At 37.4% G+C, this 25,930-nt stretch overlaps 5 protein-coding genes across 9 annotated transcripts; 2 read left to right on the forward strand and 3 right to left on the reverse strand.

Moving 5' to 3' along the window:
- Positions 1-1,168: 1,168 nt before the first annotated feature.
- Positions 1,169-11,405, reverse strand: kpna1 (karyopherin alpha 1 (importin alpha 5)). Of its 5 annotated transcripts, XM_041233014.1 has the most exons (15): positions 10,869-11,405; positions 10,241-10,393; positions 8,506-8,639; positions 7,992-8,102; positions 7,653-7,779; positions 7,046-7,140; positions 6,561-6,692; positions 6,036-6,124; positions 5,807-5,906; positions 5,429-5,592; positions 5,022-5,100; positions 4,563-4,688; positions 3,962-4,089; positions 3,515-3,693; positions 1,169-3,018 (listed from the first exon to the last, which is right to left on the reverse strand). In XM_041233014.1, the coding sequence occupies exons 3-15, from the start codon at positions 8,632-8,634 to the stop codon at positions 2,831-2,833; spliced, it is 1,647 nt and encodes a 548-aa protein (XP_041088948.1). In that variant the 5' UTR covers positions 8,635-8,639; positions 10,241-10,393; positions 10,869-11,405; the 3' UTR covers positions 1,169-2,830. The 5 variants fall into 5 exon arrangements, with proteins under 5 accessions (XP_041088948.1, XP_041088949.1, XP_041088951.1 ...); XM_041233015.1 differs by lacking the exon at positions 10,241-10,393; XM_041233017.1 differs by lacking the exon at positions 10,869-11,405 and having other exon boundaries at positions 7,680-7,779; positions 10,241-10,822.
- An 89-nt stretch (positions 11,406-11,494) lies between these two features.
- On the reverse strand, positions 11,495-13,601 carry taf13 (TATA-box binding protein associated factor 13). Its single transcript, XM_041233018.1, has 5 exons — positions 13,501-13,601; positions 13,287-13,374; positions 12,724-12,799; positions 12,284-12,381; positions 11,495-11,871 (listed from the first exon to the last, which is right to left on the reverse strand). The coding sequence occupies exons 1-5, from the start codon at positions 13,518-13,520 to the stop codon at positions 11,701-11,703; spliced, it is 453 nt and encodes a 150-aa protein (XP_041088952.1). The 5' UTR covers positions 13,521-13,601; the 3' UTR covers positions 11,495-11,700.
- A 1,236-nt stretch (positions 13,602-14,837) lies between these two features.
- Positions 14,838-16,898, forward strand: LOC121302646 (cystatin-B-like). The gene is made up of 3 exons (XM_041232662.1): positions 14,838-14,997; positions 16,132-16,233; positions 16,651-16,898. The coding sequence occupies exons 1-3, from the start codon at positions 14,926-14,928 to the stop codon at positions 16,777-16,779; spliced, it is 303 nt and encodes a 100-aa protein (XP_041088596.1). The 5' UTR covers positions 14,838-14,925; the 3' UTR covers positions 16,780-16,898.
- A 295-nt stretch (positions 16,899-17,193) lies between these two features.
- fam162a (family with sequence similarity 162 member A) lies at positions 17,194-22,461 on the reverse strand. The gene is made up of 5 exons (XM_041232659.1): positions 22,311-22,461; positions 20,346-20,489; positions 18,896-19,004; positions 18,675-18,783; positions 17,194-18,313 (listed from the first exon to the last, which is right to left on the reverse strand). The coding sequence occupies exons 1-5, from the start codon at positions 22,366-22,368 to the stop codon at positions 18,203-18,205; spliced, it is 531 nt and encodes a 176-aa protein (XP_041088593.1). The 5' UTR covers positions 22,369-22,461; the 3' UTR covers positions 17,194-18,202.
- A 172-nt stretch (positions 22,462-22,633) lies between these two features.
- Positions 22,634-25,547, forward strand: mix23 (mitochondrial matrix import factor 23). Its single transcript, XM_041232661.1, has 6 exons — positions 22,634-22,725; positions 22,810-22,918; positions 23,645-23,770; positions 24,734-24,880; positions 25,003-25,062; positions 25,194-25,547. Exons 1-6 carry the CDS (start codon positions 22,718-22,720, stop codon positions 25,242-25,244), a joined length of 501 nt encoding a protein of 166 aa, XP_041088595.1. The 5' UTR covers positions 22,634-22,717; the 3' UTR covers positions 25,245-25,547.
- The last annotated feature ends 383 nt before the right edge of the window (positions 25,548-25,930 follow it).

Raw genomic sequence — 25,930 nt, forward strand, 5'->3', positions numbered from 1 at the left:
GTTACGTTCAACAGGTTTTCAATATAGGTGCGACTTTTTACATGTGGCATCATGCGTGCTGAATAAATGGCGTATTGCATGATGCAGAAAAAAATATTAAAATTTACTGTAATCTACAAAATACTGAAACGTGTAACCCTGCTCTATCACCGATCTCTCTCACTGTACTTTATTTTTATTTTTATTTTATTGAATTTAGTCAGTGTGTTACCTGTACTTCAAAACTGACACACAGGCAGGTATTTTCTCCATTCAATTCTGCAATGCACCTGGGATCAAAAAACTTTTTCAAATGATCAAACAGGCGATACACAAAACCCAACTTTGTTTAAAAAAAAAAAAAAAAAAAAAAAAAAACGAGCATGGGAGTATGCGTCATCAAAGTAGACAGTAGATGGCAATGTTGTACCATGAAAGCAGCATTTATGCAAACCAACATAACACAACTTTTACACAAAAGTATTCATCACTATCTAATATTGGTCATTCATTGTGGAAGCACAGAAAAAATGAATCCAAAAATAAAATGTGACACATTTCTGTAGAAGTGACTGTATTAGGTTTGAACCTCCTGCTGTATTTGTTATATTGCACACTGGCTGTGTATAGAAGGGTACACTTTATATTCTTGAGTCACATTCTCTGTGTCATTTAATTGTTAGGCAGGGCGTCTGAAAATCCAAACCAGAAGATGAAATACTGTAGCATAACAGATGTTGAATCTTTACTTTACAAAAGTGGCTGTCAAAGCGCAATGATTTCAATACAAGTAAAACTCTTTAAGAATGAAACCCATCATTGATTGAGCACACAAATATTACAACGCATGCAACATCAGCACTTTAAAGAACAGCCTACTTTCCCTGAATGAGTGGAATAATCATATCATTATACAGTTCAGATGTTTAATAGTGGAACTAACTAGAACTGTCTTCAGAATACCTAAGGGGGGATGTGCTCTAATGCTTTTTCAGTTACTTCCAGACCTAAATATATTAAAAATCAGTTTTCTGTCTGTATGATTAAATCAGTCCAAACCTGAAGAGAGGGGTGGTTATATACAAAACTAGAAATAAACAACACCAGAATCACAAATAATATTTTCTTAAGTGGTTTATTTCACAAAAAGGTGCTAATCACAATTTAGAGTAAAAAAAAAAAAAAAAAAAAAAAAAAAAAAGGTTTTGTGAATTCTCCCAATGTCTTCAACAAAAACCCATCTGTTTTTATGGTAATCCTTATGACCAAGGCTTAGCAATTATAAGACAACTATGCCGTGTATAGGTAAGGCAGCCCACATTAACATTCCTTTGAAAAAAAAAAAAAAAAACTCCAGACATGTAATGTAAAATCTAAAATGATTTGGCAATATACAGATAGAACCCTGTACCAAATGAAAAGCCTTCTCAAAATTTCAATGTGAAATCCAAAATATTCTTTTGTGCCAACTGCAACATTTCAACTGGTCTTGTTTATGGATCCAGCAACTTCAATTTATTATTGTTCTATTTTCCTTAGTGTTCATTTAAAAAAAATAGGGAGGACTAAATCTAATGACCATGAGATACAATCTTTCAAATTAAGTTCAACAAGATGCCATTTAACTAGACATGAAGTGACTCTACAGGTTACTGGGCTCGCTTCAATAGGAAGAGATCAGTGGGAAGCAAGCAGCGCTGCCTATTATACTCCTTTACATATTTCACTTTATACAGTCAGCTAAGCAATGAGGCTCAAGACTGAATAGCAAAGGCTGTGATTATGGGGGTTTTACTGTGGAAACGAGGCTTCACGTCTTTTTACACCAAGCGCATCGCGTCAAAGAATGCAACGCTGGACGCTGATGCTTTGACTGACAGAGGAATGGTTACGGGTCTCGGAAACCTAGCAGGCAAACATCGATCCTGGCCCTTTTTTCATGTAAAATCAGGACAGTAGCAGTGATGTCCCAGAATAGGCACGATGATACACAGCACTGTTAATGATGTCAATGTGACCACTATAACCCATGTGTTCATAATAGACGACACAAAAATATGAAGGCCTTCTTCCTGACAGTCTTTCAATCCTTGTCTTCAGTGACCCCATCTTGAAAGACACAGCAATAAGAACATAAATCGTTCTATTGATCCCAGTCTGAAGAACATTTAAGATGCGATAGTGGATTTTGGGCTTCCTGTATACTTTGTATTTGCTCATGAGTCCCTGGTAATAAAACAATGTAAAAAAGGGGGCCATTGATATATTTTGAATCCATATTGAACAGAACCAGCTCCACAAAAAAGATCAGTCATTTTTTTCAAAAAGTAGGTCAATCCAATTGTCAGTTGACACAGTGATAATCAAGGCTTTGTCAGCACAGCAGCATTATCACCATTCCCCATGGTGTGCTGAAGATCTTTTGGTCCTTTGTTTGTTTCCATGGTCTGACTCAATATATTGTTTTGTATTTATCTAGTAAAATAACTCAAGGGATGTTTAGTGCAAGAAAAGGGAGATCAATGTTAATGCAGCTAGTGCCGGTAACAGACAAGGAATGGATATTAAAGAATTGCTTGTCTTTCTGAAAAATGTCCATTTCACATCCAAATTCAGTACACATATTGAGTAAAAATGAATTTTGTTGTTCAGTGTTTGGGAATGAGAGGCAAAGAATTCTTGTCATTTGAGGCAATCGGTGGCACGTGTTCCTATAATCATTATCATTATTATTTATTATTAAATAATTTCTCCAGGACAGTGGGCTGGGGTTCCCTGGGGGAGCACAAGTCACTTTTGTACATCGTCTTCTCATCTCCTCTGGTTTTCATGCAGTGCTCAGGCTGCATGCTTATAGCTGGAAGCCTTCCATGGGGGCCTCACACTGCTGGAAGATGTACTGCTGCTGGTCGAGGTCCACTTGCGGGGCGATGCTCGTGTCCTCATCCTCCGAGCTGAAGTAATGCTCGATCAAGTCGAAGGCCTTCTGGTAGATCTCCAGGTTCTCGTGGCCCTGCAGGAACTCGATCTTATCCAGACCTGAAACACAAGAGGGTCACAGATCAACCTTTCTGGCTTGTTTTCTTTAAATCCAACCTACTGATGTTATCAAAAAATGTAACTCTGGGAAAAGAAACTCTTGGTCAGAGCAATTTCACACTAAGCATAAGATATCTTCTGCCATTATAGCATACTGTATGATAGGTGAAGGCACGTTAGGGCTGATGTGTTTTTTGATAGACAGTGTAAGGAAAGTAAATTTGTGTATCTGATGTTTTACCCACGATTTAGACATTGCAATAACACATAAAAGATATCAGAGGGTGAAATCGCTGTATTATATTTGTAATGTTATACTGATGCTGGCCATACTGAGCTGTTTCACAGCTGTGAGCTGAATGTGTTTCCCACAACAGCAGCTTACGCAGTGGATAACTGTATGCACAGATGTGGCAATCTAGCTACGGGTGCAGGATAAACAAATCAATGCTGAATTGTCCTGGAAATCCATTGCCTGCAGCTCTGTTTGCCTCACCGTATGCCTCCTCTATGAGGGCGCAGTAAGGGTTAACACCACTGCCACTCCTTTTGGCCTCCTGCTCCCCAAGCCGCAGGATGTTCTCCAGGCCGTTGAGAGCCAGCTGCACGATCTTCGAGTCCATGACAGTGAGCAGGTCACACAGGGGTTTTATACAGCCCAGCTCAACCAGGTACCTGGAGAAACAACACCCAGCCTCACCAGCACATCTCAGAACACACTTTACCAGCCCACATGCAGGAGTGGTGAAAATAACACACACAGTGCTTCATGGAATATATCCTATGAAAACAATCAGAAGAAAAAACAAACATCCCAGGGCTAGGATGTGTATAGTGGTAGTCTTGTTATATTTTATACTTGCATTTGGAGTACAAATTCACTCATTTTAAAGGACTGTTAGCACTAAGAGTGAAGCCGTGCTATAGTCCTTCCTGTCCATACCTTATCTGTTCTGCCGAGCCTCCAGATGTTGTGTTTGTAATAGCCCATGCTGCTTCCTTCCTTGTTCTGAATTCTGCTACTTGTAGAATGTTTATCAATGCTGGGAATATGTTGGCATCTATTACAGTCTAAAAAAAATATTAGGTAAAACGGGAAAAATATTAAATACATATGAGATTATTGCTGAGAAACATATTAGGTTACTGTAATTGAATCCCTGGTGTGTATAAAATGTCAGTTCTATCACTCTGGAGTGCACTGCCATTACCGATTGCTGTTTATCTCCTGCGTTAGTGAACTGCCCCTCCATATTACATATCCAATTTTGGTGTTGTATACGCATGTCCTGGGTCCTTACTCTTTTTTAAAATACTGCTGTATTGCAAATCACGTATAAAATAAACCTGTGTTAACATCTCAGCCAAACTGTGCATCTGCACTCACTGTGAGTATATCGGAGTCAGCTCACGGGCCAGTGCATGAAACCGTAGGAATACATTCAAGTACAAGCAAACGCTCCTCTTTGCACAATGTGATCTCCTGCTTTACAGATTACATAGCAGTCACTGACAGGCTGAGCAGACGCCCATGCGTTTCCTACCTGGATCTGCGCCCTGTTACCAGCAGTGATGTTTGATATTGTCCAGCAGGCTTCTTTCTTAATGGACTCTTTAGGGCTACTAAGTAAGTGCAATAAACTCTGTAGAACTGAGCAATTTAGAACAACCTACAAAAAACAAGGTGCAGAATGTATAGGCAGTAATTAGACACTTTTGTTCACAACCTTTGTGATTCCAGACCAATGGCTTTTCTCTTCTGTGGCAGATTAAGGCTGTACCCACCATTGCTTGAGTCTAAAACAGGCAGTTATTTTTAGGTATCCACTGGAATAGCAGGACAAAGGCATCAATAACAAAATACAGAATGAGAAACAATCTACACAATGATCAAAGTGTAAATAATTCAAACATATCTTAATCTGAAATTTAATTTAAAAGTAGAGACAGGATTCTTAAAATGTAAACATTCACCAATCCATTGAGAGCATGGCAGTTTGTACCTGTGTCTGTACATCATCTCCTGTCACAATGTTACCCACTGCTCGGAGAGATGGAGAAACCACCTTGTAGTCACTGTGCCTGCAGGAACACACAAATGCACAATGCAGGTAAGAGACTTGTATACAGCTATGGTCAAAGTGACCACAGTTATTAGCATGAACTGACTGTCACTTGTAGAGGTTCTTCTCCAAACCCATCATCAGCTATTAGCCTAAACAAGACCAGAACTCACACAAAAAGCAGGTAACAATAAAAAATAAAGAATCTGTGACATGTCATGTCAACAGAAATGTTCACACAACTGGATGAGCAGTTTTGAAGAAGTGTAAGCTTTATTACTATATATTTAAAAGGTTCAGACACAAAAACATCCCCAAACTAGTAACCCTTAATTGAATTAACTTACATTAAAAGTTCTACTAATCTCCTGCAGAGCCCAGCATCAATGACAGCCTGAATCTTGTCATTGGGTCCGTCTGACAGGTATGACAAGGCCCAGCAGGCATCCGCAAGGACGTCTACATCATTGATAAACAGCAGCCAGGACAGCACACTGAGACTGGGGGACACCTGGGCATTACACAGGCAGAGACGTGTTTATAACAGCCATTGCTAACACGATCAAATGAATTAGAAAATGGACACTAACAAAGGTAATGGATTCAATGCCAGACTCGCACAGCTCGGTATAATACCACTTCCACTGCAATGCACACCTCTACTCCAATTCACCCCCAATGTAAAAACACTTAATCACTTATTGAAATGTGATGGCTCTTGTTACCTTGGCAAAGTCTGGGGGAGGATTCTTCCCTCTGCACAGATTGGAAAGGGCCCACACTGCATTCCTCATCATTGCTAGCCGGTTCTGCTTAGAGAGCAACCTGAAACAAAGGCATTGGCAAAACACTGGGTGCACTTTCTTAGCTTTCTTAAACTTTGTTAAACGGTTTCCCTTTGGATGCATGGTTTATGTGTTTCTTTCGTGATTGCACAGCGCTAGGTGTACTTACTGGAGCAGAGGGGGCAGAATGTTGCAGTCTAGCACATAGTCCCGGCACACAGTGCTGTCTCCAGCTATGTTTCCAAGCGCCCACACTGCCTGCAGCACACAAACAAGAAGTTAAAAAGGCGCACAGCAAAGAAAGGGTCAATAAACAGCCTCTATGGGTTTCCCAAAGATAACACAACCATGGTTTACTATTTCATTGTTAACAGAAAATACAACTTGTATTGTTATAAAACTAAAAACAAGAAACTCTGAAAGTTAATTTATTAACTCAAATTTACATCCCTCCTTGTTGCACGTTTTGTAACAATTTAGATGTACTTTTACACATTCAGATTTTAGTAGCCCTTAACACAGAAATAGCCAAAAGTTTAAGGGTGACATAATACAGGTGTCTCCTTCCCCATTAGAGGATAGAAATATCTCGTGTTGCAGTATATAGTGCTCATGGGTTCAAGTGCTAAAAGTAGCAACTCACACCGAGTGGTGAAATGTAACAATACACTGGTTAAAAGGGAGTGCTTTGTACCTGCTCTTGCACATCCTCGAACTCTGAGCTGAGTAACTCTATGAAAACTGGCACGGCCCCTGCTTGGATCACAACCCTGGTTTGGTGGGAGGTTCCTGATGCAATGTTTGTCAGCACCCATGCTGCTTCAAACTGAAAACAAACATTCACTTTACAGCACCTGCATTTTACACATTGAAAGCTCAGAACTACACAACACTGGAGAAGTTTAGCCATGTACAATACTGTGCTTTAAGCTCCTGGTGTGTGTTCTTCATGTGGTTTTCATATACACTTTTCACACTCTGAACAGAAGACATGAGCATACAGAAATGTGTTCCCATAGCTAACCTGAGCACTGGAGCAAACCTGCCACCCAGTAAGACCATTAGAGAATATATTAGGACACTGTTCTGATACACCAGTGGCTCCAGCTCACATGGAATCAATCTAAAATGCACAACCTTTTTTAGGCTCATAAGCAATTAAAAGAAAACAGCAGCTACCTGAAGGGTACAGTTTTCTCTCCGTTTGAGAAACTCCACGAACCTCTCAACCACACCTGGGGTTGCAATTACCTCATTAATAGGAGGGCAAGGCTCTGTTTAAAAAAATTACAAAAAGAAAGAGACAATACATATTTTATATATATATATATATATATATATATATATATATATATATATATATATATATATATATATATATATATATATATATATATATATATATATATATATATATATATATATATATATATATATATATATATATATATATATATATATAGTATGTGTATATAGTGGTATATAGTGTTTTTTTTCATTTGTTTGTTAGATTTATTATTGTAAGTGATCTCTAAAAAGCAAAACCCAAATGACTATGAATGGTGGATGTAACTGAATCCTTGTATCTGAGTAAAGCTACAGGACGACATTTCATTTGAATTAATCACAATCTGATCAGACTCAAACACATCCTGATGTTTTTTTCTAAGCATATTTGAACAGACCTCTAGATTTACTGATTTGCTCAGGGCTTTCTTCTGCACTGTTTCTTCTAAGATGCCATTACATCAGTGAGGAAACCCTAGAATGCGATTGCAATGCTTACGTGATGGGAGAGCAGGTGCGTCCTCACCTTTTGAAAGCAGTTTTCTAAATTTCTGGGTGCCGGCTAACTGCTGCTCTGGAGTTTCTGAAAAGATCATCTGTGTCATGTCTGCTGTTATGACACCTGTCTGCAATCCAAACAGAGATGTTTTATTTTATAGACTTTTTCCAGAAATGAAATCAAGGTTTGCTTGAGAATGCTGGATAACAATACACTCCCTAGCCCTTTGAAAAAATAACCTTTTAACTATATTTAACACATGTAACACTTTACAAATACAGTATATGTATTCACAGTGCAGTGAAAATGTGACAATGATGTACATTTGGGGTTACTCACTGAGATCATGTCCATGTTATTGACTTGAGACTCGAGGAAGCCGCTGTCCGACATCCCCTCCACCTCTGCCCCAGACTCTTCTGCTGTTGCTACATTACGCCTCTTAAATAACTGCAATAGAGAGGGTGCTCTTACTGTAAATGCAAAAAAACAGCTGAAAAGAGGCACAAAAGTAGACTGCGCAAACAGCACTCCCTGACAGTGCTCCAGCTCCATCATCTCTTATTTCAACTTGTTCAAAGATTTAGAACAAGAACAGATAGGTCTGTGCTGGTCATGAAAGGTTATGAAGAAGCTTGAGCCACAAGACAGGAATTTGAATGACCTGGTAAGGTAAGGGCTCTGGGTGCAGAAATAAAAACAGGAATGACTTTGCAAAGGGAATGTTGTTTGCACCTCAGCACAGGTTCAAACGAAATGACACACCCATTTTTTAACTTTATTTCATTAAGTCTATCTTGTGTTGGAGCTGAACTAGCATTTGTTCAGTTATGTAAGGGGTGAAGGATTGCACCTGCTCCTCTCTCTTCTGTTTCCGCAGCTGCAGTCCTTCCTCTTCCCTCCTCCTCCTCATCTCATCCGTGTTCAGAGATTTATTCTTGTAGCGTTTCAGCCGCAGATTCTCCTTTCCTGAGCTCGTCATGTTGTCTGCACACAGATAACAGCCACCACAAGAACAGCAAAGAATATTGTGATTATAAGAATCAGTACACCAATATCACAGTCCGATACAGATATAGATTAAATAAATAAATAAATAAGGAACATGCAAATAAGAACTACAGTAGGTTGAGGAAATATTGTGAAACGTAATAATCGATAAATCACTGCCAATCGTGAGCCAGGAGAATAAATAGGTTACATCATTGTTATACTACCAAGAACTAACAGATATCCATTAAACACAACTGAATGAGTTTGACCTCTAACTCTATCCCCTCCACTTTATTCCCATTGTACAGGATAAGGAAAAAGCAGGGGTTCAATTTGGAATGCCATTGTGCAGCAGTGATACCAGTACTAAGAATCAATTCATGTTGTATTATTATTATTATTATTATTATTATTATTATTTGTAATGTTACTCCTGACACTTTGGGACATCCATCAGATCCTGTTGAAATTGCGTGGTTTCATTGTTACAATTAGGCCTCACTGATTCTCTTATGTGTAACTTACTAAAAATCGTATCTTTCAGAAGGATGAATATTGAAGGTTATTTCTGGTGTAACTAAAGCGTGCTTGTATTAAAATGTGTATATTAACTAAATGAACATTGTTGAAATAAACAGTCAAATATATTCTGAAAATCTGTATATTCCTGAACATAATTATTTTAAACTCAAATTGTAAATTGAAATATACACATATATGTATATATAAAATACTAAAATATATGGATTATAATAATTAATGTTTAATTTCATATTAAAAAAACTTGTTGCGAGTTACAAGGAATCGGATAGCAAACGAAACCACGCCCATTATGCAGGACGATAGAGCAGACAATGTTGCCGCACCATACATAAACTGAGTTTGTAATCTTTATTTTCTTTTTTCCCTTTTGAATGAGGTCCCCACATTTACTAATTACCATTAAATTAATAATTAAAAGAATCAACTTGGTATATTCAGAGATACAAGAACTATCAAGTTAAATCAGTAATACAGCGTAACTAAAAATGAAGGTAATAAATAGTGCATTTCAATTGACAAGCTAAATAATCTCGGGGGGTTTCGTTAGTCTCACCGGGAGACAGGAGATCACGCCTCGGGACGAAATCGGGATTGTTGGCAGGTAACGAGTTTTGTGTTTCTGGGTTGCTCACTCGTTCAATCCATACATTATTAGTCATTTATATTACATAAGGAGATCACGGCCATAGTGGCTGTCTCAAACGGTTTGTCCAGTCTGTGGATATATTATCAGAATACCTATATATTCTATTAAACACACTGTATTTTAGTAAAACCGCAATGCAATATTAAAACATGTATTGCGGTTTTAAATAACTGCTTTTCAATTGCTTTCAGTTACGTAGTAACTAGATGCTTCACCCAGGAATTGCACCGAAAACAGAACTCGACTATTCTATCTTATTAACGAGCTCATTCAACACCACTCTAAACACACCATGAATGTTATCACATTAGCAATATTTACGCATATACCTCGCGTGCGTGTATTGGTTTGGATATCACATATATATCTTTTCCATCTAGCAGCACATCGTATTTAAGCTGATTACCTGTGTTTTCTGTATAATTGCTATGTATTTCTATCCAGGCCGCTGCCGGTGTGATACTGCGCCTGCTCCCTGATTTTTCGGTGCCTCAAACAGCGCATGAATGGAACACTCCCCACGCATGCGCGCCTCGACGCTTAGGCACTGAATGTGTTTCTATGGGGAGCGAAATAGGTTCAGTGTGATTTAAAGCAATATAGCCTACAATAAACCTTAATTCATTGATCAGTTGTTTTTCCAACACATTTGTATTGGTCCAGTATATATTTCGTGTTGTTACTGCATCTTGTAAAGCGCTTTGCGATGGTGGTCCACTATGAAAGGTGCTATATAAAATAAAGATTGATTGATTTCACAAAAAAAGTGAACCGTTAGCCAAGCATTTGTTGAAACTTAATTTCTGTGCCAGGGTCTGACATTTGGTGGCTCAAGTACTTAAAGCCAAATGTACATTCGAGAAAAAAAAGCTGTTAACTGGGAGAAGAATGTATTTCATGAAATCAGAATCACGTTTATATCACTTCATAGTTAGCACATTGTTATTTAAAATGGTAAATGTACAGTATTTATTAGATGTTTAAAAAAAAAAACACACACACACACACATCACATCACGGTCTTATGCAATTACCTGAATCCACATCCTAATGACCTCCAGGCAGACTGGTATTACTGTCTCATTTCCAGTGTAACCAGCACAGGAGAACTGCATTGCTAAAACCGCCCTCCTCAAAACAGAACCCCATTCACTTTTAAGGACTTGACATCATTGTTGGCACGCCAGTTATATCAATATAGCCTTCATTAGCTTAGAGGTATCTTAACTGTAACAAAAATAAATAAATACTTAACTCACTGAAAGACAACTTCACTAACTATATATATCTATCTCACTATGATGAACAATGCAAGTACAGTGCTCCAGACAATAACATGTTTCTCCTATGCACGTTAAGTGTGGTAAATCCCAGATAAGGGATGTCAAGCATGACTTCAATACAGTATTTGGGAATGGATATCCGTTAATATACACATCTCTGAATATCCCTTAACTGTCTGGAGCAGGGTACAGTAACTTGATGTAATGCATGTCCATGCAAAGTTATTATGTTAGCAGCACCCCCCCCCCAAAAAAAAAAAAAACATCCTGTAATGCAGCAGATAAGGAGTTTAAGGAAGTAATACATAATTAACAACTGTTCTTCATAAACTTTGCAACAGCAGTTAGCTTTGCTGCATTAAAATTAAAACGGTCAATTCATTTGAAGGGCTCTTTATTTTAAAGTATATTTGTATTTACATTAAAAAAATGAGTGAACAAACATTACGTTCTGATCATCCCAACACTGTAAAAAGTCAATCTTTGATTGCGCTTCTGGAGTTGAAAAGTAATCATCTTTTTAAAAAGTGGTCCTGCAAATGTAAATATGAACGCTTCCAACAAATCTCATGTATTCGACAGACTAAGAACCATAGTTAGCTTCATCAAACGCCTTCCGGGCTCTTTTCAGCTCTTCATTCATTGTGAGCAGATCTTTAACCCTGGCAAACTTTCTGGGATCTTTTCTGATCAGAAAAACTATGTCTTCAACTTGAACACGGCCCTGTCGTCCAATCGACATAGCTTTGTGTGTCTGGGGGGGGGGGGATAAAAAAATAAAAAATAAAAAAAACATCTGAATTACTCATACAATCTACTGCACTTCATTTATGTTTCAATATATGTATGGCATATCCATTCAACAAGTTTAACTTTAAAGTGAAAAAAGACAGTCCTGCTCCCAACATATATCCTTGTAAGTAATTTACTATTACTGGATTGTTTTCATATTACAGCAAAAAAAAAAAAAAAGTTTCTAAAATGGCAACAGAAGCACATACAAAAAAACACATACCTTCAGTCTATGTACTGAAGATGGGCAATATGACAAATGCTTTGAATAATTTGACGCCTCAAAACGACTTTGAAGAATCATACCTTTCTATTCAACCTTCATTTTAATAATGAGTCAGCAAGCACTGTTCCCACGCCTCATCCACACCTACCATTTCTGTAATGAACTCTATAACTAGGTCCTCCAAAATATCCACCGATTCTGTGTAAGGGTTTTGATCATCTCCAAAACCATACATCATGCACCGCACTGTGAAAAAAAAAAAACAAGAATGCCAAGACCCAATTACAAGTATTAATTTTATTTGCTAGATTTCCTATGAATTGTTATTGCACTGCCCTTTGTTTGTAGAATTAGATGCATCACAGTTTTAAGAGCAGACTCTGGTTTCCTTGATCCACTCTGACACACAGTAGTGGTTCAATCTATAAAGCATGACAACGCCTCCCAGGATCAGATACATTAATATTGTACAGAATTATATTACTCTCTCAAATGTGGAAAATAATTTCAACACTCGGTCCTATTCCTTGCATTGTTTTTGTTTCGTTTCCAAAAAAGTTGTTTTACTCCTCCTACAGAAGCACTCACGTTCTTTTGAGAACAGTCGTTTTCTTTTTCCTTGACCTTCTGCTCCGCTACCTGCCTCCTCGATATCTTCTTCAAACTGGAATTAAAAGGAAAGAAGTATTTTTTCACTAGATAATGAAAAGTACATTTTTAACTGCTGATTTTAAAAAAACACCCACAAGACTATTATACTCTCAACGATGTGTATCAAGTTTTGTCAAAGGGGTTTGTGCATATCCACCACACCTAAAAGCACTGAACCAGGTTTTGCTCTTTATCTGAATATGCATTTTGGTGACTTGAATGCATGCCCTATTAAATGGGCTCACCAACATTACTGTGCTTCTGGTATGCGTTTATCCTAATTCCACTCTAATACTGTAACGGCACTGGCCCTGAAAATACATATATATTCTGTCATTTCCTGTTCATATCTTTAGCTTAATAATTGTGATTAGTAAACATCAGTGTTGCTTTAAAATGGAATGCGGTTACGGTATCCTCCACTCGAATACCTAAAACACAAAGACTTAGCCACATTTATAACGAGTATTTTGTGTTAATTTTCTTAATAATGAACTTACGCCTGGATCGTCATCCTCGTCGGGTATCCTGTTAGATATCGGGGCCGCAATTGTATCGGTGGATGTGCAGCGATAAGCTGCAACAAATCTAATAAAAAAAGGTGCTTAAAATCCGTTTATATTTTGAGAAAGGGTAATGCAAATATATTATATACACCTTCAAATCGCCGGATTGCAATATATAGTTAAGAGTCTAAATTCAAACAAACAGTACCGAGCAGCAGAGCAATGCATCTGCTCCTGTTCTTCCAGTACCAGGTGATTTCCTTGCGATCCTTGCGCATGTGCGAGAGAACGGCGTCTCGCGTGATAAAATAACGCCAGTTTACATAACAAGCCAATGAAGCTTATTATTTGCACCAAAGATAAAATATATATAATATATATATATATATATATATATATATATATATATATATATATATATATATATATATATATATATATATATATTTGGAAAAGGTGAAATTGCAATGGGTTGCGTGCTGTACTGAGTGTATGGGACAGTGTTTCCTCCTGATATACAATAACAATATTTAGGGGAGACCGGGGCTAGCTGAGAGAGACGCTGGGTAAATTGATTTTCCCGTCCCATGACTTGTAGCAGGCTGGTCATGCGGTTAACTACTATCTCCCTCTGGAGGCTGTTAAGGTTTTTGTCATTTCAAGTTATCAAACTTGTATGTTTTTCACATTTGAGCAGTGAGATATTTTGACTCGTTGCCAAACAAACACATCACCTACTAAGTGAACTACAGTGTTTGTGTGCAATGCAGTATTTCAGTCCCACAGGCTGGGTTTTATGAACCCTTGGCATGCACATGTGTAAACAAGTGTTCACTACAGTCATCTTGTAGGCTCCATGTTGTCCCCGTGTGTCCAGACTCTTAATTTGTGACACTTTTTTTTTCAAAGGGAAGTAAATTGTGTAGTAAATATACATTTATGTCCTGTTCCATTTTCACTTAGACATCTATGTGTCCAATACTATATATAGTGGTGCCTAACAAGATTACATCATCTTATTACTCTCAAACACTGTGGAGTTTCTCTTTTATGGAACTGTAGCTTACTCAAATACAAAAACAAATCATACATTGTCTAAAATAACAGAATAAAATTGAATATGCCCCTGATTACTTGGGCCTTGGTACGTTCTGTCTCTTTTATAACCCACTTCCCAGCCAGGTGGTCTGGAGATCAGGCGGTGACATCGGTTCCCACTTGAACCAGAGACCAATGCAGCACCTGGCCGATCCATTTATTCAAAGGACATTCTTTAGCAAGTTATTAAGAATACCAACATTTGGGGACGAACATATTTGAAGTGCAGAATTTAAAGTGTATGAGGTACACACATTATATTCTATCAGCTCCCTAATGAATTATAAGAAGAAATGTATTTGTTTTTTAACACAACGCTTTACCCCAGTTCTAGTTCTTTTCTCGTAGGTGTGTATATTCTCCTAGATTAGGAAATGGTCGAGTTCTGAGCCAATCAGCAGAACCGTAACACGTGACTGCTGAGACTGCTGTAGTCACCTGACAGCTCTGTGCCACAAGAAGCGAAGCTGCGCTGTGGGAAGCATTGTTCTACTGTTTTTGCGATCTTTAGCAAGTCTAAGTGCCAGTAATCAAGATGCCCATGATGTGTGGAGGAACCAGTGAATCTAAACCAGCCACCGATGAAGTGCAGCAGATATGTAACAAGGTAAGCAGTGTACACCAGAATCTAGTGACAATCTTAATTTATTCATTTATTTTATTTTATTATTTTTTTTTTTTTCATTCCACATTATTTGGAAAGCAGTGACGAGGGTGTCTTGAGGGAGGTTTAACAAAATGCTCTGCTGCGGAGCACTTTCCACATATTTATGATGGTCCGAGACGGGGTGTATGGCAGAATCCCTTCGGGCTTTGTTGTTTGTTTTACTTTGTACCATAACGTGTTTTTTTTTTTTTTTTTTTTTTTTTAAGCAACTGTTGCCAAACGTGTTAGCATAGTGTTGCTCGAGTGTGTATGTTTAGCTGTGCCTAGATTTTCAGATTCTCTCTGAATTTAGAACGCTTTGTGTGTTTGTCAGTAGAAATGTTTTACAGTAGTCACTCCTCATAAGTTAAAAACAACACTGCATGGTAGAATATTTTGTAAAACTTGGCAATATTATTTGACAGACTTCTCGACTGGAAGCATTTCTAATAAATTCTTTCCGTTTCACAGGTAATTTGAATCATAAGGATCACATGACCCTGTTTGTTTTATTAATCAAAGGGAGAGGGGTATGAGCCATTATCACAGGGTTGTTGGCGAAAAAAAAAAAAAAAAAAACCGGTTGCTTCTGTAGTTTTTAGTTCTCATTTTCCAGTATTTAAAGCTTCAGCTTGTGAAATGCAAGTGTATTACTAAGGATTTAAGAATTGGGTGTGGCAGCTTTGAGGTTTTAGAATAGTTTGTCAGATCTTAACAGGGCTTTTTATCAGGAGTAGAAATAAGAAGCATATTCCTAAAAGCAGGGAAGTAAATGCACCAGGCTTTATGAATACAATGCAAAGGCATATTCTGGACTATGATTAAACGCTTATATAATGTGTGTTGGTTTTTGTTTTGTTTTTTGCTGTGTACGTCCACATGTGTATATTGTGTGTTTTGCATCTTGAACTGCTTATCCAGTTGTGCTGAAGTCTTAGTTTGGTGCTGTTAAAGATGTCTTTGTAGTTTCTCAACATACTGTATGTCATGGTGGGCACCTTGTGATTCACTTGTCCATTAGGTACTGCATTTGTATTTTTCCATGACTTTACAGCCGTTTGTTACTGACGTTCCTGTGGTTTTTGTTTTGTTCAGGTTAAGCCTAAGGCAGAAGAACATGCTGCCAAGACTTTTGCTGTATTCGCTGCCAAGGAGTTCAAGACACAGGTAGTGGCAGGTACAAACTACTTCATAAAGGTAAAACGAAACCTTTTATTCTCACCTGTTACCTTTTTTTTTTTTAAAGGGGCAGTTTTCTTACCCTTTGCCAGCATAACAACTTTCTCACAAGTCCCTTTTCATTCATTTCCTGAGCAGAAATACCCAAAGTCAGGGGCTGCTTGTGCTAAAAGCGGTAACCGCTTATTAGACTATCAACTTTCTATCAGTTTGTAGGTTTTCCAGACTTTATAGAACACCTTAGTCAAGGCAAAAGGTCAATTTCCTAATTCAACGTTTGATAGTAGATAATTACAACTTTTCCATTGATTAAAAACCTTTTGCTTCAACCTCATTGCTGATAATCACCAAGCTGTTTTTGCTTGCTGCTCATACCCACCAGTCTTGAATCCCATGCTCATTTGTGGAGTTCACTTTGTTCTGTTTGCATTTCAGGTCCATGTTGGAGGAGATGAGTATTTGCACCTCTGTGTTCACCAGCCTCTTCCTCATGAAAACAAACCAGTGAGCTTACACAGTGTGCAGACCAACAAGACTCAGCATGACGAGATTGTGTATTTCTAACTCCTGAAATCAGGACCAGAGAATGCCAAGCTGAAGAGATGTGCGGTTTAATAAATTGTACCAATGTAGGGTGTGAGATGGTTCAAGCTTGTCTTCTGAATAAAATCTGTTTTCTGATACATTTGTGTGTGCTTTTCTTTCCAAGATGGTTTAGATATCAGACAATCACAATTATTCTTGCAGATTCCAGGGAGATGTACCAGTCAACAAATAATATATCGATGGATGAAAGACAGCTATATACTAATAATTCATGCCATCATTCATAGCAGTACATAATGAAAGGTATTTTTACCATTTCTAGTGAATACAAACATCTCAAAAAATTACAATATTCAGATATTTGTCCAAACACTGAAACATACCATATCTTTACAGTGACAGTGCAGGAAAATAACACAGGAGTTTTTGCTGTTGTTTTATTACATTTAATAGAAGAATTTCAAAAAATATCATCCAAGTTCATATAGGCCTAAATTTTTTTTTTTTTTTGTACCGTTTTAGGCATTACATTTAAAAGCAGCAATCTCTATTTGAAACAGTAAATTCAAGAAATATACAGTCTATTAAAGTGCATATAATAATACCCATCCTCATTGTTAGATCTTGCTCATACAATCAAGAGCAATCCATTCACGTAGATCATACTGCTCCCTCTATCCACATCCCTGTCTGTCTCTATAGTAAGATCCCCAGCACTGATGGTAATCATTTCAAGGACTGAATGTTTTTATACGCTTAAGTAATGTTCTGCGTTGACATTCACTACACAAAGCTGATCAGTGAAGTAAAAAAACAGGGCTGACAAGCAAGCTCCTGTATAAGCTTTGCTATAGTATCTGGAAAAGGCAAAAACAGTATTCTGAGACAAGTAATTGTACAATTTAATGCAAACGCAACTATTGTTTGGGTGTATTATTATAGCGTAAGTTTACCTGGGCAAAACAGAGGAGAAGCACTGCTAACACAAACAAGGCAATACATTGGTTTTAACAGTGGTGCCTGCTGGATTTGTCTGCATCCCTGCTGGACTTTCTGCAATACTACACATGGTGGATAGATGCAAGAATCTCCATTATAACACTATGCTTTCATATTTACATGTAGGAACTGTACACCAGAGACTGCACTCAGAGATTGAGAGGAAGCTGGAAATGTCCTGCATTTATTAAGCTTGTTTACTGTTCTGCACAGGAAACAGGCAGGGAATGGCCGCAGACACTGGCAACTGCCTGCTGCTCTGGTCACAAAGCCAGCTGGGTGTCCTATTAGCAGTGGTAATGTGGTGTCTAGCGTACAGCACTCTAAACCCAAATTAATCAAATAGGATGATTTGGCCACCTTCTTGTTTATAGATATAGAATTGTATTTCTGAAAATAAAGTAAAAAAAAAAAGTTTTAAAAAAACAACTTTTTTTTTTTTTTATTGGGCTTTATCAATGGCAGCAGCTTCTCTCTCTTTGCGAGCCTCCTCTCTATAGCGCGCTTTCTTCTCCATGTTCTGGGCTGTCAGATTTTCATGCCGACCAGCTGCCTGCAATGACAAGATGCAGTTTATTTTGTTTATTAGACAAACCAATCTTCTCCCCTGCAAGTCACAAAAGTCATACTCCTCTTGGTCCTGTTACCAGCTGATCAGTGAGTAGTCAGTGCATATGTTTTACTTGTAATCCTACTGAACTCAACCTTGTAGTATGTAAACTGACCCAAAGTTATGTGTGGACTGGACGTGGACACTGTAGAAGATATTATTCTTTTCTAGTAGATCATTTACTCATACTGGCATTGTCTAACAGGCAAGTACTTAACTTACTTAAAAGATGAAATTACAGTCATGGATTATGAGTAACACTGAGGCACATCTAATAATTGATGTCATGACATAGGGAACTCACCTCTTTTCCCAGAATGACCATTCCAATGCAGGCTACAATTGACAGGATGACCATTCCGTAGCAGGCCTTCACTCTCACCTTATTCCTTGCTGCATCAATCATTTCAAATCTAAAAAACAGATAAAAAAACAACATATATTGAGCTTTACACAAACTGCAATAGCCAAATTTGCAAAATATTTCTGCCGACCTTGAGATTCCATTTGTCACTTGTTACTTACGAAACCTGCTCTGGTACATCTTCTTTTCTCTTGAAACGGCCTGTCCAAATGAGGAGTGTCTTATCAAACTCTGAAGGTCTGTATCCAGGAACCTTAAAGCTAGGACGAGCTTCAGGAAACAAAATACAGGAGATATCTATTACCTGTCTGCTGTCATGCAGCAAGTGTAAAACAGCAAGTGCAGAAACGTACTGCAAGCAAAAAATGAGCCCCTTTTGGGCATGCTTCTCACAAAGCCTCTAAATTCACTAATTTTATTTAGCTGGTGTGCCAGGAAGTGTAGACTTGACCATGTTCCCTCACACTCCACAAGTTTGAACCATACTCAGAAAAGATGCATATGCAAATAAATAACATTTAAAGAAAGGTATGCGAGTGCTGCCATCCTCCATAGCTGTGGAACACTGTTCTTTGTGAAAACAACAAGTAATTTCTCACCAATCAGGCATTTGGATAATAGGCCATACGCAATAGATCTTAACACCACCAACCTACAATGTATTACACTAAATTTCGATTGTCTTTTGGTGTCGTAGTTAGTCTGCTGAAAGTGGATTAAACCACAGGTTCTTTTTTGAGATCTTTGTGGGAGATATGTGCAATTCAAAAAACAAACAAAAAATCAACAATGATTCACTCTGACATATAGGTTTCCATTTGAAAGGTCTTGCTCGTTAGCATGTTGACCAAGCTACACTGTGACCATTAAAAGCGATGTCCATGCAGAACCACTATGGAGAATCCTACAACTGCTCTTGTGCAGGTGGGTGGAGTTTATTCTGATGTCAATCTGTCAGAATCCAAAAGCCCTGAATCTATTCTCAAAATACTATAAAATATAAAAGAAAAATAGAAACTACCTAAAATGTGTTTATTTGCTTAAGCTAAACATAAAAGAAATAGAGGAATGTGTTGTTTTTTGCAAAAGTTCTTGTCTGTTTTTATCATGTCCCATATAAGCGCTCACTCTTCTTGGGAGTTTTATATCAACTCTTAATTCTGGCGATCCTCAATTGGATTTCTCAATAGGCTACTTCAGGAATTACATATGCAGCGGCCCAGAAGGATACAATATCATGTTAGATTGGCACTGCATGCAAATCTGTTACTGCAGTGGCTCAGCAATACAGCCATCACAAGGCCACTGCAGAATGATGACACTTTACCCAAATACCATATTAAGTTATGGGGCTGGAATTTAACATGTATTTAAGGAATCCCAGTTATGATGCTGATCATAGACAAGCATAACAATAAGGACAATAACCATGTTTGTGTGTTTTTTTAGTTCCTCTCGTTAGCATAATGCTCCTTTTTGTTTTGCGGTTGACAATTTGTTTTTTCAATCTCAGTATCCTGTGCTGCCAGTTCAACTCTTGCATTTCATGTAATAGGGCTCCCCTGGCCCCACACAGTTTTATATGGACATCAGGTAAGAAACTGCATGTACCTGCTGCAACCCCTCCGGTCCCTTGCACAGCTTGTGGCTGGGAGCCTGTTTCAGAGCTTGGAGACTTGATGCAGAATCTCCTCTGTGCACTCTGTTCCACTGCATTGTGAGTCTTAATTCCTGCGGGGCATCTTCGAAACTGTCCTGTAAAACAAACACACCTATTTGAGTGTCAAGCCTATACAGGCCTGAACTGAAAATAAAGTAAAAGTTCGTTAATATCATATTGCAATTAACAGGTTCAACAGGTTCCTATGTCATTTTCAGTGTACTCCCCTAACTTTGATATGATTCATAGCAAATTTATATACTGGGCTTGTTTGTATCTGAATATCTCACAGGGACCAGCTGACGGACCACCCAATAGTGAATACCCTTAAGAGTGCAGAAAATATAAACCGTGTTCACAGCGCTGTATGGGGGCATAACCGTAGAACTGAACAAGAACAATACAGAGAGTCAAATTCGTTTACAATATACCCGGTATATAACCTACACTCTGATATAATGTACCTGTATCGTGGGCCCAAATAAATATCGTATGAAATCCTTTTTAAAAAGCTCGTTTAGTACATACTTCCTGTTATTACACACGCACCTCGTCTGTGTGGTGGATATTATGTACTGCTGTTTGAACGTTGCTGTTGATTACAGTACATGTAGTGTATTAACATGCGAGCGCTAAACGAGTGCGTATCTCGCTCCAGGATAAACTCTACGTTATCAGTGAAATCAAAAAAGGGACGAAAGCAGGCACAATTATGTAGTGAGCTGGGGTTGTCCAAAATTAATTAATTTATTTAAAAAATTATAAATTAATTATTATTTTACAGTACGAGTGCAATGCATTGTAGGGTTTAGTGCTTGTTCACAACGGTTTTGCACAAATTTGTCAGATTTGCGTAGTGTGTGTGGTACAGTACCTGGTTATTATATATCTCGGTTATAACATACTAATTTTATGGTCGCAAGGCGGTACGTTGTATCAGAGTTTCACTGTGTGTGTATATAATTACAAAACACACATTTCCCATTAACGAAACAGGAGTTCAGTCATATATGACAACACACGAGAGTTCTTGCTAGTAAAATACAGATTACATTATTAGCAGGCTGACTATTTTTTTAATCGCGTAATGTCACTTTAAAGTTATTTTCAGCCAGCTCCATTACTTAATAAACTCTTGGAAAAGCGTTAAAAGCTGTGAAACACGATCACTTGCTTTTTCTCCTGTTTCAATTATAATGTAAAAAAGGCTGCTGCTTATTTGTACCCTTTCTAAACAGGGTAGTAAAGATCAAAACTATGATTAAATCATAAGACACTAAAACAAAATACTGTCTATTATATTAATTTAACGGTATATTAAAACGATGTGATTTATGTCAACATTACTGAAATATTTTTCACGCAAAATATAATTAACAGAGATTCTGACGACATTTTGCTACATTTTACAAATTCAGGAAGGAAAACCACCCTGTGTAAGGAAATCGCGCAAGCGCAGTGAAGGCGATATACTTTTTTTTTTTTTTCCCGTAACACCGGATTTAAAATGACTCATAGCAAAAAAAAAAAAAAATGTTATAGCCTTGTTGCAAATAATACCGCTTAACTGCGATTTAATGAAATCCAGTTAACTCCACTCGCTGTTTGTATTAAACATAAGGAGCTGCCACTGTTGTTATACATCATTATCAATGAAACAGAATCATCTTCTCAATCACAGGAGACATAACTGAAGTGAACTTCAATCACAGGAGACATAACTGAAGTGAACTTCAACACAATCAACACTTTAACAACGGAACGGTGACGGCTCAAATAAATAAATACATACATAAATAAATAAATAAACAGCTAACACTATTGTGTTCTTATTTCATTAAAGTTGGCAATGTGAAACACAGCCAGTACTACACGACAGTAAGTTACAGTAAACAGTGTACTGTGATTCTACTTAACAGCAAAACTCCGGACAAGACTAAGGCTGCGAACTCCGCTAATCTGATTTAAAAACATGCTGGCAGGTATATTTTAAAGACTCTTAAGCGGTACAAGTCACGGGTGCTTCCTGTGAAAGAGTCCGGTCTCAAAGTCAGACAGGCCGGTGTGTCAGTCGAGACCCTGTGGCTGTGACAGGAAAAGCAGCGGCCAGGAAGGTGCCCGGGCTTGCCCATTAAAAACACTTCCTGCGACCCAGCGCCCTACTGAGAGTGTAATTAGTGGAGTTCAGAAGGGGGCGAGATCCAGACAGATCTCTTCACAGACTAAAAAAAAAAGTGAGAGCAGCGAAAATAGCCAACAGACTGGTAAAACTCAGGGACAACATCATAAAGCTGTGATTTAAAAAAAAAACCACGATTCAGATATGGGCAGGTATTATTATTATTATTATTATTATTATTATTATTATTATTATTATTATTATTATTATTAATGTTTGTGTTATCGGTTACCCAGGCTTTTCTTTAGCTATCCCTGCACTGCACTGAGTTGTAAGGACCCTGGTTTATCTAATATGGCGGCGCCCAGCACAAGTTTTAACTGTGAGGACTTCTCGGAGTTTCAGGTAATAAATGCACAATTATTACTGAAACCCACGCCGTTACAAACAGTGCACGATCCTCTTGAAATGGCATGTTGCTGATATGATGAGCAAGGTTTTGAGCGATTCATTTGATTGCATTATGTTACTGTACTTGTAATTCCATTGACCCTTTCTGTAGTTCAACTACCTGTTTAGTTTCCAGTCAGAATGATCACACGTGCAGCTACTTGTTGTTTTGTAAATATTAAAATATGTCATAAATACGCTTGCATAACAACAAATAACATGCAGCATTGTTGTTTTTTAGTTGAAACTTTTGATACGTAATTTTTAAATTTGAATTGCAAAATTGAATAAACCTGTACAGTACATCTAGCACTGACCTGTCACAATTTTCCCTGGATCGAGGGCTTCCAGGGACTCAGAGGACTAAAAAAAAAAAAAAAAAAAAATATATATATATATATATAAATAAATAATGTGTTTGTGTATATCTTGAGGTACATGACACTATGCCCTTTGATCATTTGCAGTTTGCCGTCCTGAAATGAACAATGCAGCTGTTTTAGAACATAAATTATGAATGAAAAGATGTTCTAGGTTGCCTATTTGCCTCCAAATATGTGACATCTGGTCTAGGAAATTAATTGTGTAAACATGCAATGTGATGCCGTGTACTTTTGCATGTTTGTTTCTAAATTCTGCCTGAATAGATTGTTTTAACTTTATCTTATGTGTTTGATTCAGGAAACACTCAGGCTGATGCGAACCATCGACGACCGAATAATCCATAAATTAAACACCTCACTTCCCACCGTTTCATTTGAAGGGAAGGTTGATGCTACTGAAACATGTAAACAACTTTATGAATCTGTAAGTATGCAAACTGCTTGATTTAAGTTAAACCAAGTGCTCCATTGCCTTCAGTATCCCTTTAGTAAATACCTCTTCATTCAGAATAGTAAGTTAGTGCTTTATAAACTGCTAGAAATGTATCCTAATTGTATTTTACAATGCATACTGAAGCAAAAGTTTTTGGAGGTTTTCATCCCAGTATCTACAGTATTTACTAGGTCTGTGTTAAAGTGTTTTCTTTGCCCAAATGTAATTGTATTTTGTTTTAGATTTGAATAAACACATGCAACTAGTGACCAAGAGTCTTAAAGGTGGAGCTAGCATGCACATGTATTCTGGCAAAAGGGCAGATATTAGTGCACGTAACACTTAAAAATACAATGTTTACTATCCTTAAAAGTGAGTGATCATCTATAATGATCACTCCGTTATCAGCCATAATGCAATGTGTACTTGCACTGAACTGCTCCATACTTTGCCGTATTCTACTGCTGCTCTTAATTATAACCATCTCCTGTATCTTGTACTTGATTTTACTCTTATAGGTGATTCACGCTCTTATTTGAAATCATTCTTATCCATTTATCATACTTACTTCATGCTCTTAATGGAGATTACTCTTATAAGCAAGTATTTACTAGAAGTTTAACTGCTCTTAGTTGAATTCGCTCTTACATATAATTATTTACTGTATTTATTTTGCTCTTATTTGAATTTGATCTTATTTTCTACTGATTTTACTGTACTTTATAACTGCTTTTATCTGTAATGTGATATTCTGTATTGTGATATTTTGTTTCAACTGTAAGTCGCCCTGGATTAATAATAATAATAATAATAATAATAATAATAATAATAATAATAATAATAATATTGTAGTTTAGATATAAAACCAGATTTAATAAGGAATCTGTTCCATACTGTATGTTAAATTCCTGTTTCACTGTATAAATGACAGTAAAATGTGTTTTTTCTTTTTAGTTAATGGAGGCTCACAGCAGTCGAGACAAAGCCATTAAAACTTGTATAGCCCAGACATCTTGTGTAGTAAGCCAACTGCGAGGGGAGAGGGAGAAGGACACTGACAATTTAACACTAATAAAGCAACTCAGAAAAGAGCAAACCAAGGTAATCTATGATTTAACCACCAAAACCAGAACATGTTTGGCTACGTTCTTGCAAGCTCTTCAGTTATATAATTGTACATGTCGTGAAATACAAATGTTCTTATTTCGTTTTTATCTTATCAGGTAAAGCTTCTGCAGTCAGAACTGAATGTTGAAGAGGTGGTTAATGATAGAAGTATAAAGGTAAGAGAACACAAAAATGTTACAAAACTAAAATGAAACGACTTATAAATGACCTTTTTTAATATTATTTTTTATAATCTGACCTGAAGTTTGAAATAGGTCTAAAATTTCTTTTTGTATTTTTTATTTAGGTGTTTAACGAGCGCTGTCGGGTTCACTATAAACCCCCAAAGAGCCAGTGACTGAAGGGTTAAAGAGGCTGCAGCCAGTTGTATCAGTGAATGAAATAATGTGGAATCAAGTCATTGTGCAGTGGACCATGGTCATCTAAGAGACAGTATTCATCTCCTCAATAGAAATTATTTTACCACCTAATAGTGGGTTATCAAGAAGTCAGATTCAGATGTTAAATGTTTTATAACAATGAAATAAGTTTTGAACAGCAACTTTGTTATTACATTCTGTGTCCATATGAAAGTGACAGATGGTTTTCAATGAGGAAATGTACCTTTGGGCATCTTTTTAATAAAATAGATCAACAGTCAGGCACATCCTGTTTGCTGCTGAGAAGTGAATGAAATGAATGCTATGTCTGTAGAGACAGTGTAGTGAGTTAATTTGAAAGTTACATGTTGTCCGTGTGGGTTATGTGGAGGTTTCCTGCCTTGTTTCTTCAGGGAAGTTGCAGAACACCAAAAATACATTGAGACTGTTCCCTGTGAAGCATCAGTCATTTTATGTCTTGGATGCAGAAGCACCCACCAACCAAATGAATGAAGCATTCCCTGTGCCACTGCAGAATGAGCTGCTTATCACTGGGACTGTTTGGTTCACAATCTCTTAATGAACGCACATGTAATGTTGTGTACCCCCTTGAGGAATGCATTGCTCTTGCCATTGATCTTTTTAACCCGTAAGTACTATCCAC

This window comes from Polyodon spathula, chromosome 30, assembly GCF_017654505.1.
Source record: "Polyodon spathula isolate WHYD16114869_AA chromosome 30, ASM1765450v1, whole genome shotgun sequence".
NCBI lineage: Eukaryota > Metazoa > Chordata > Actinopteri > Acipenseriformes > Polyodontidae > Polyodon > Polyodon spathula.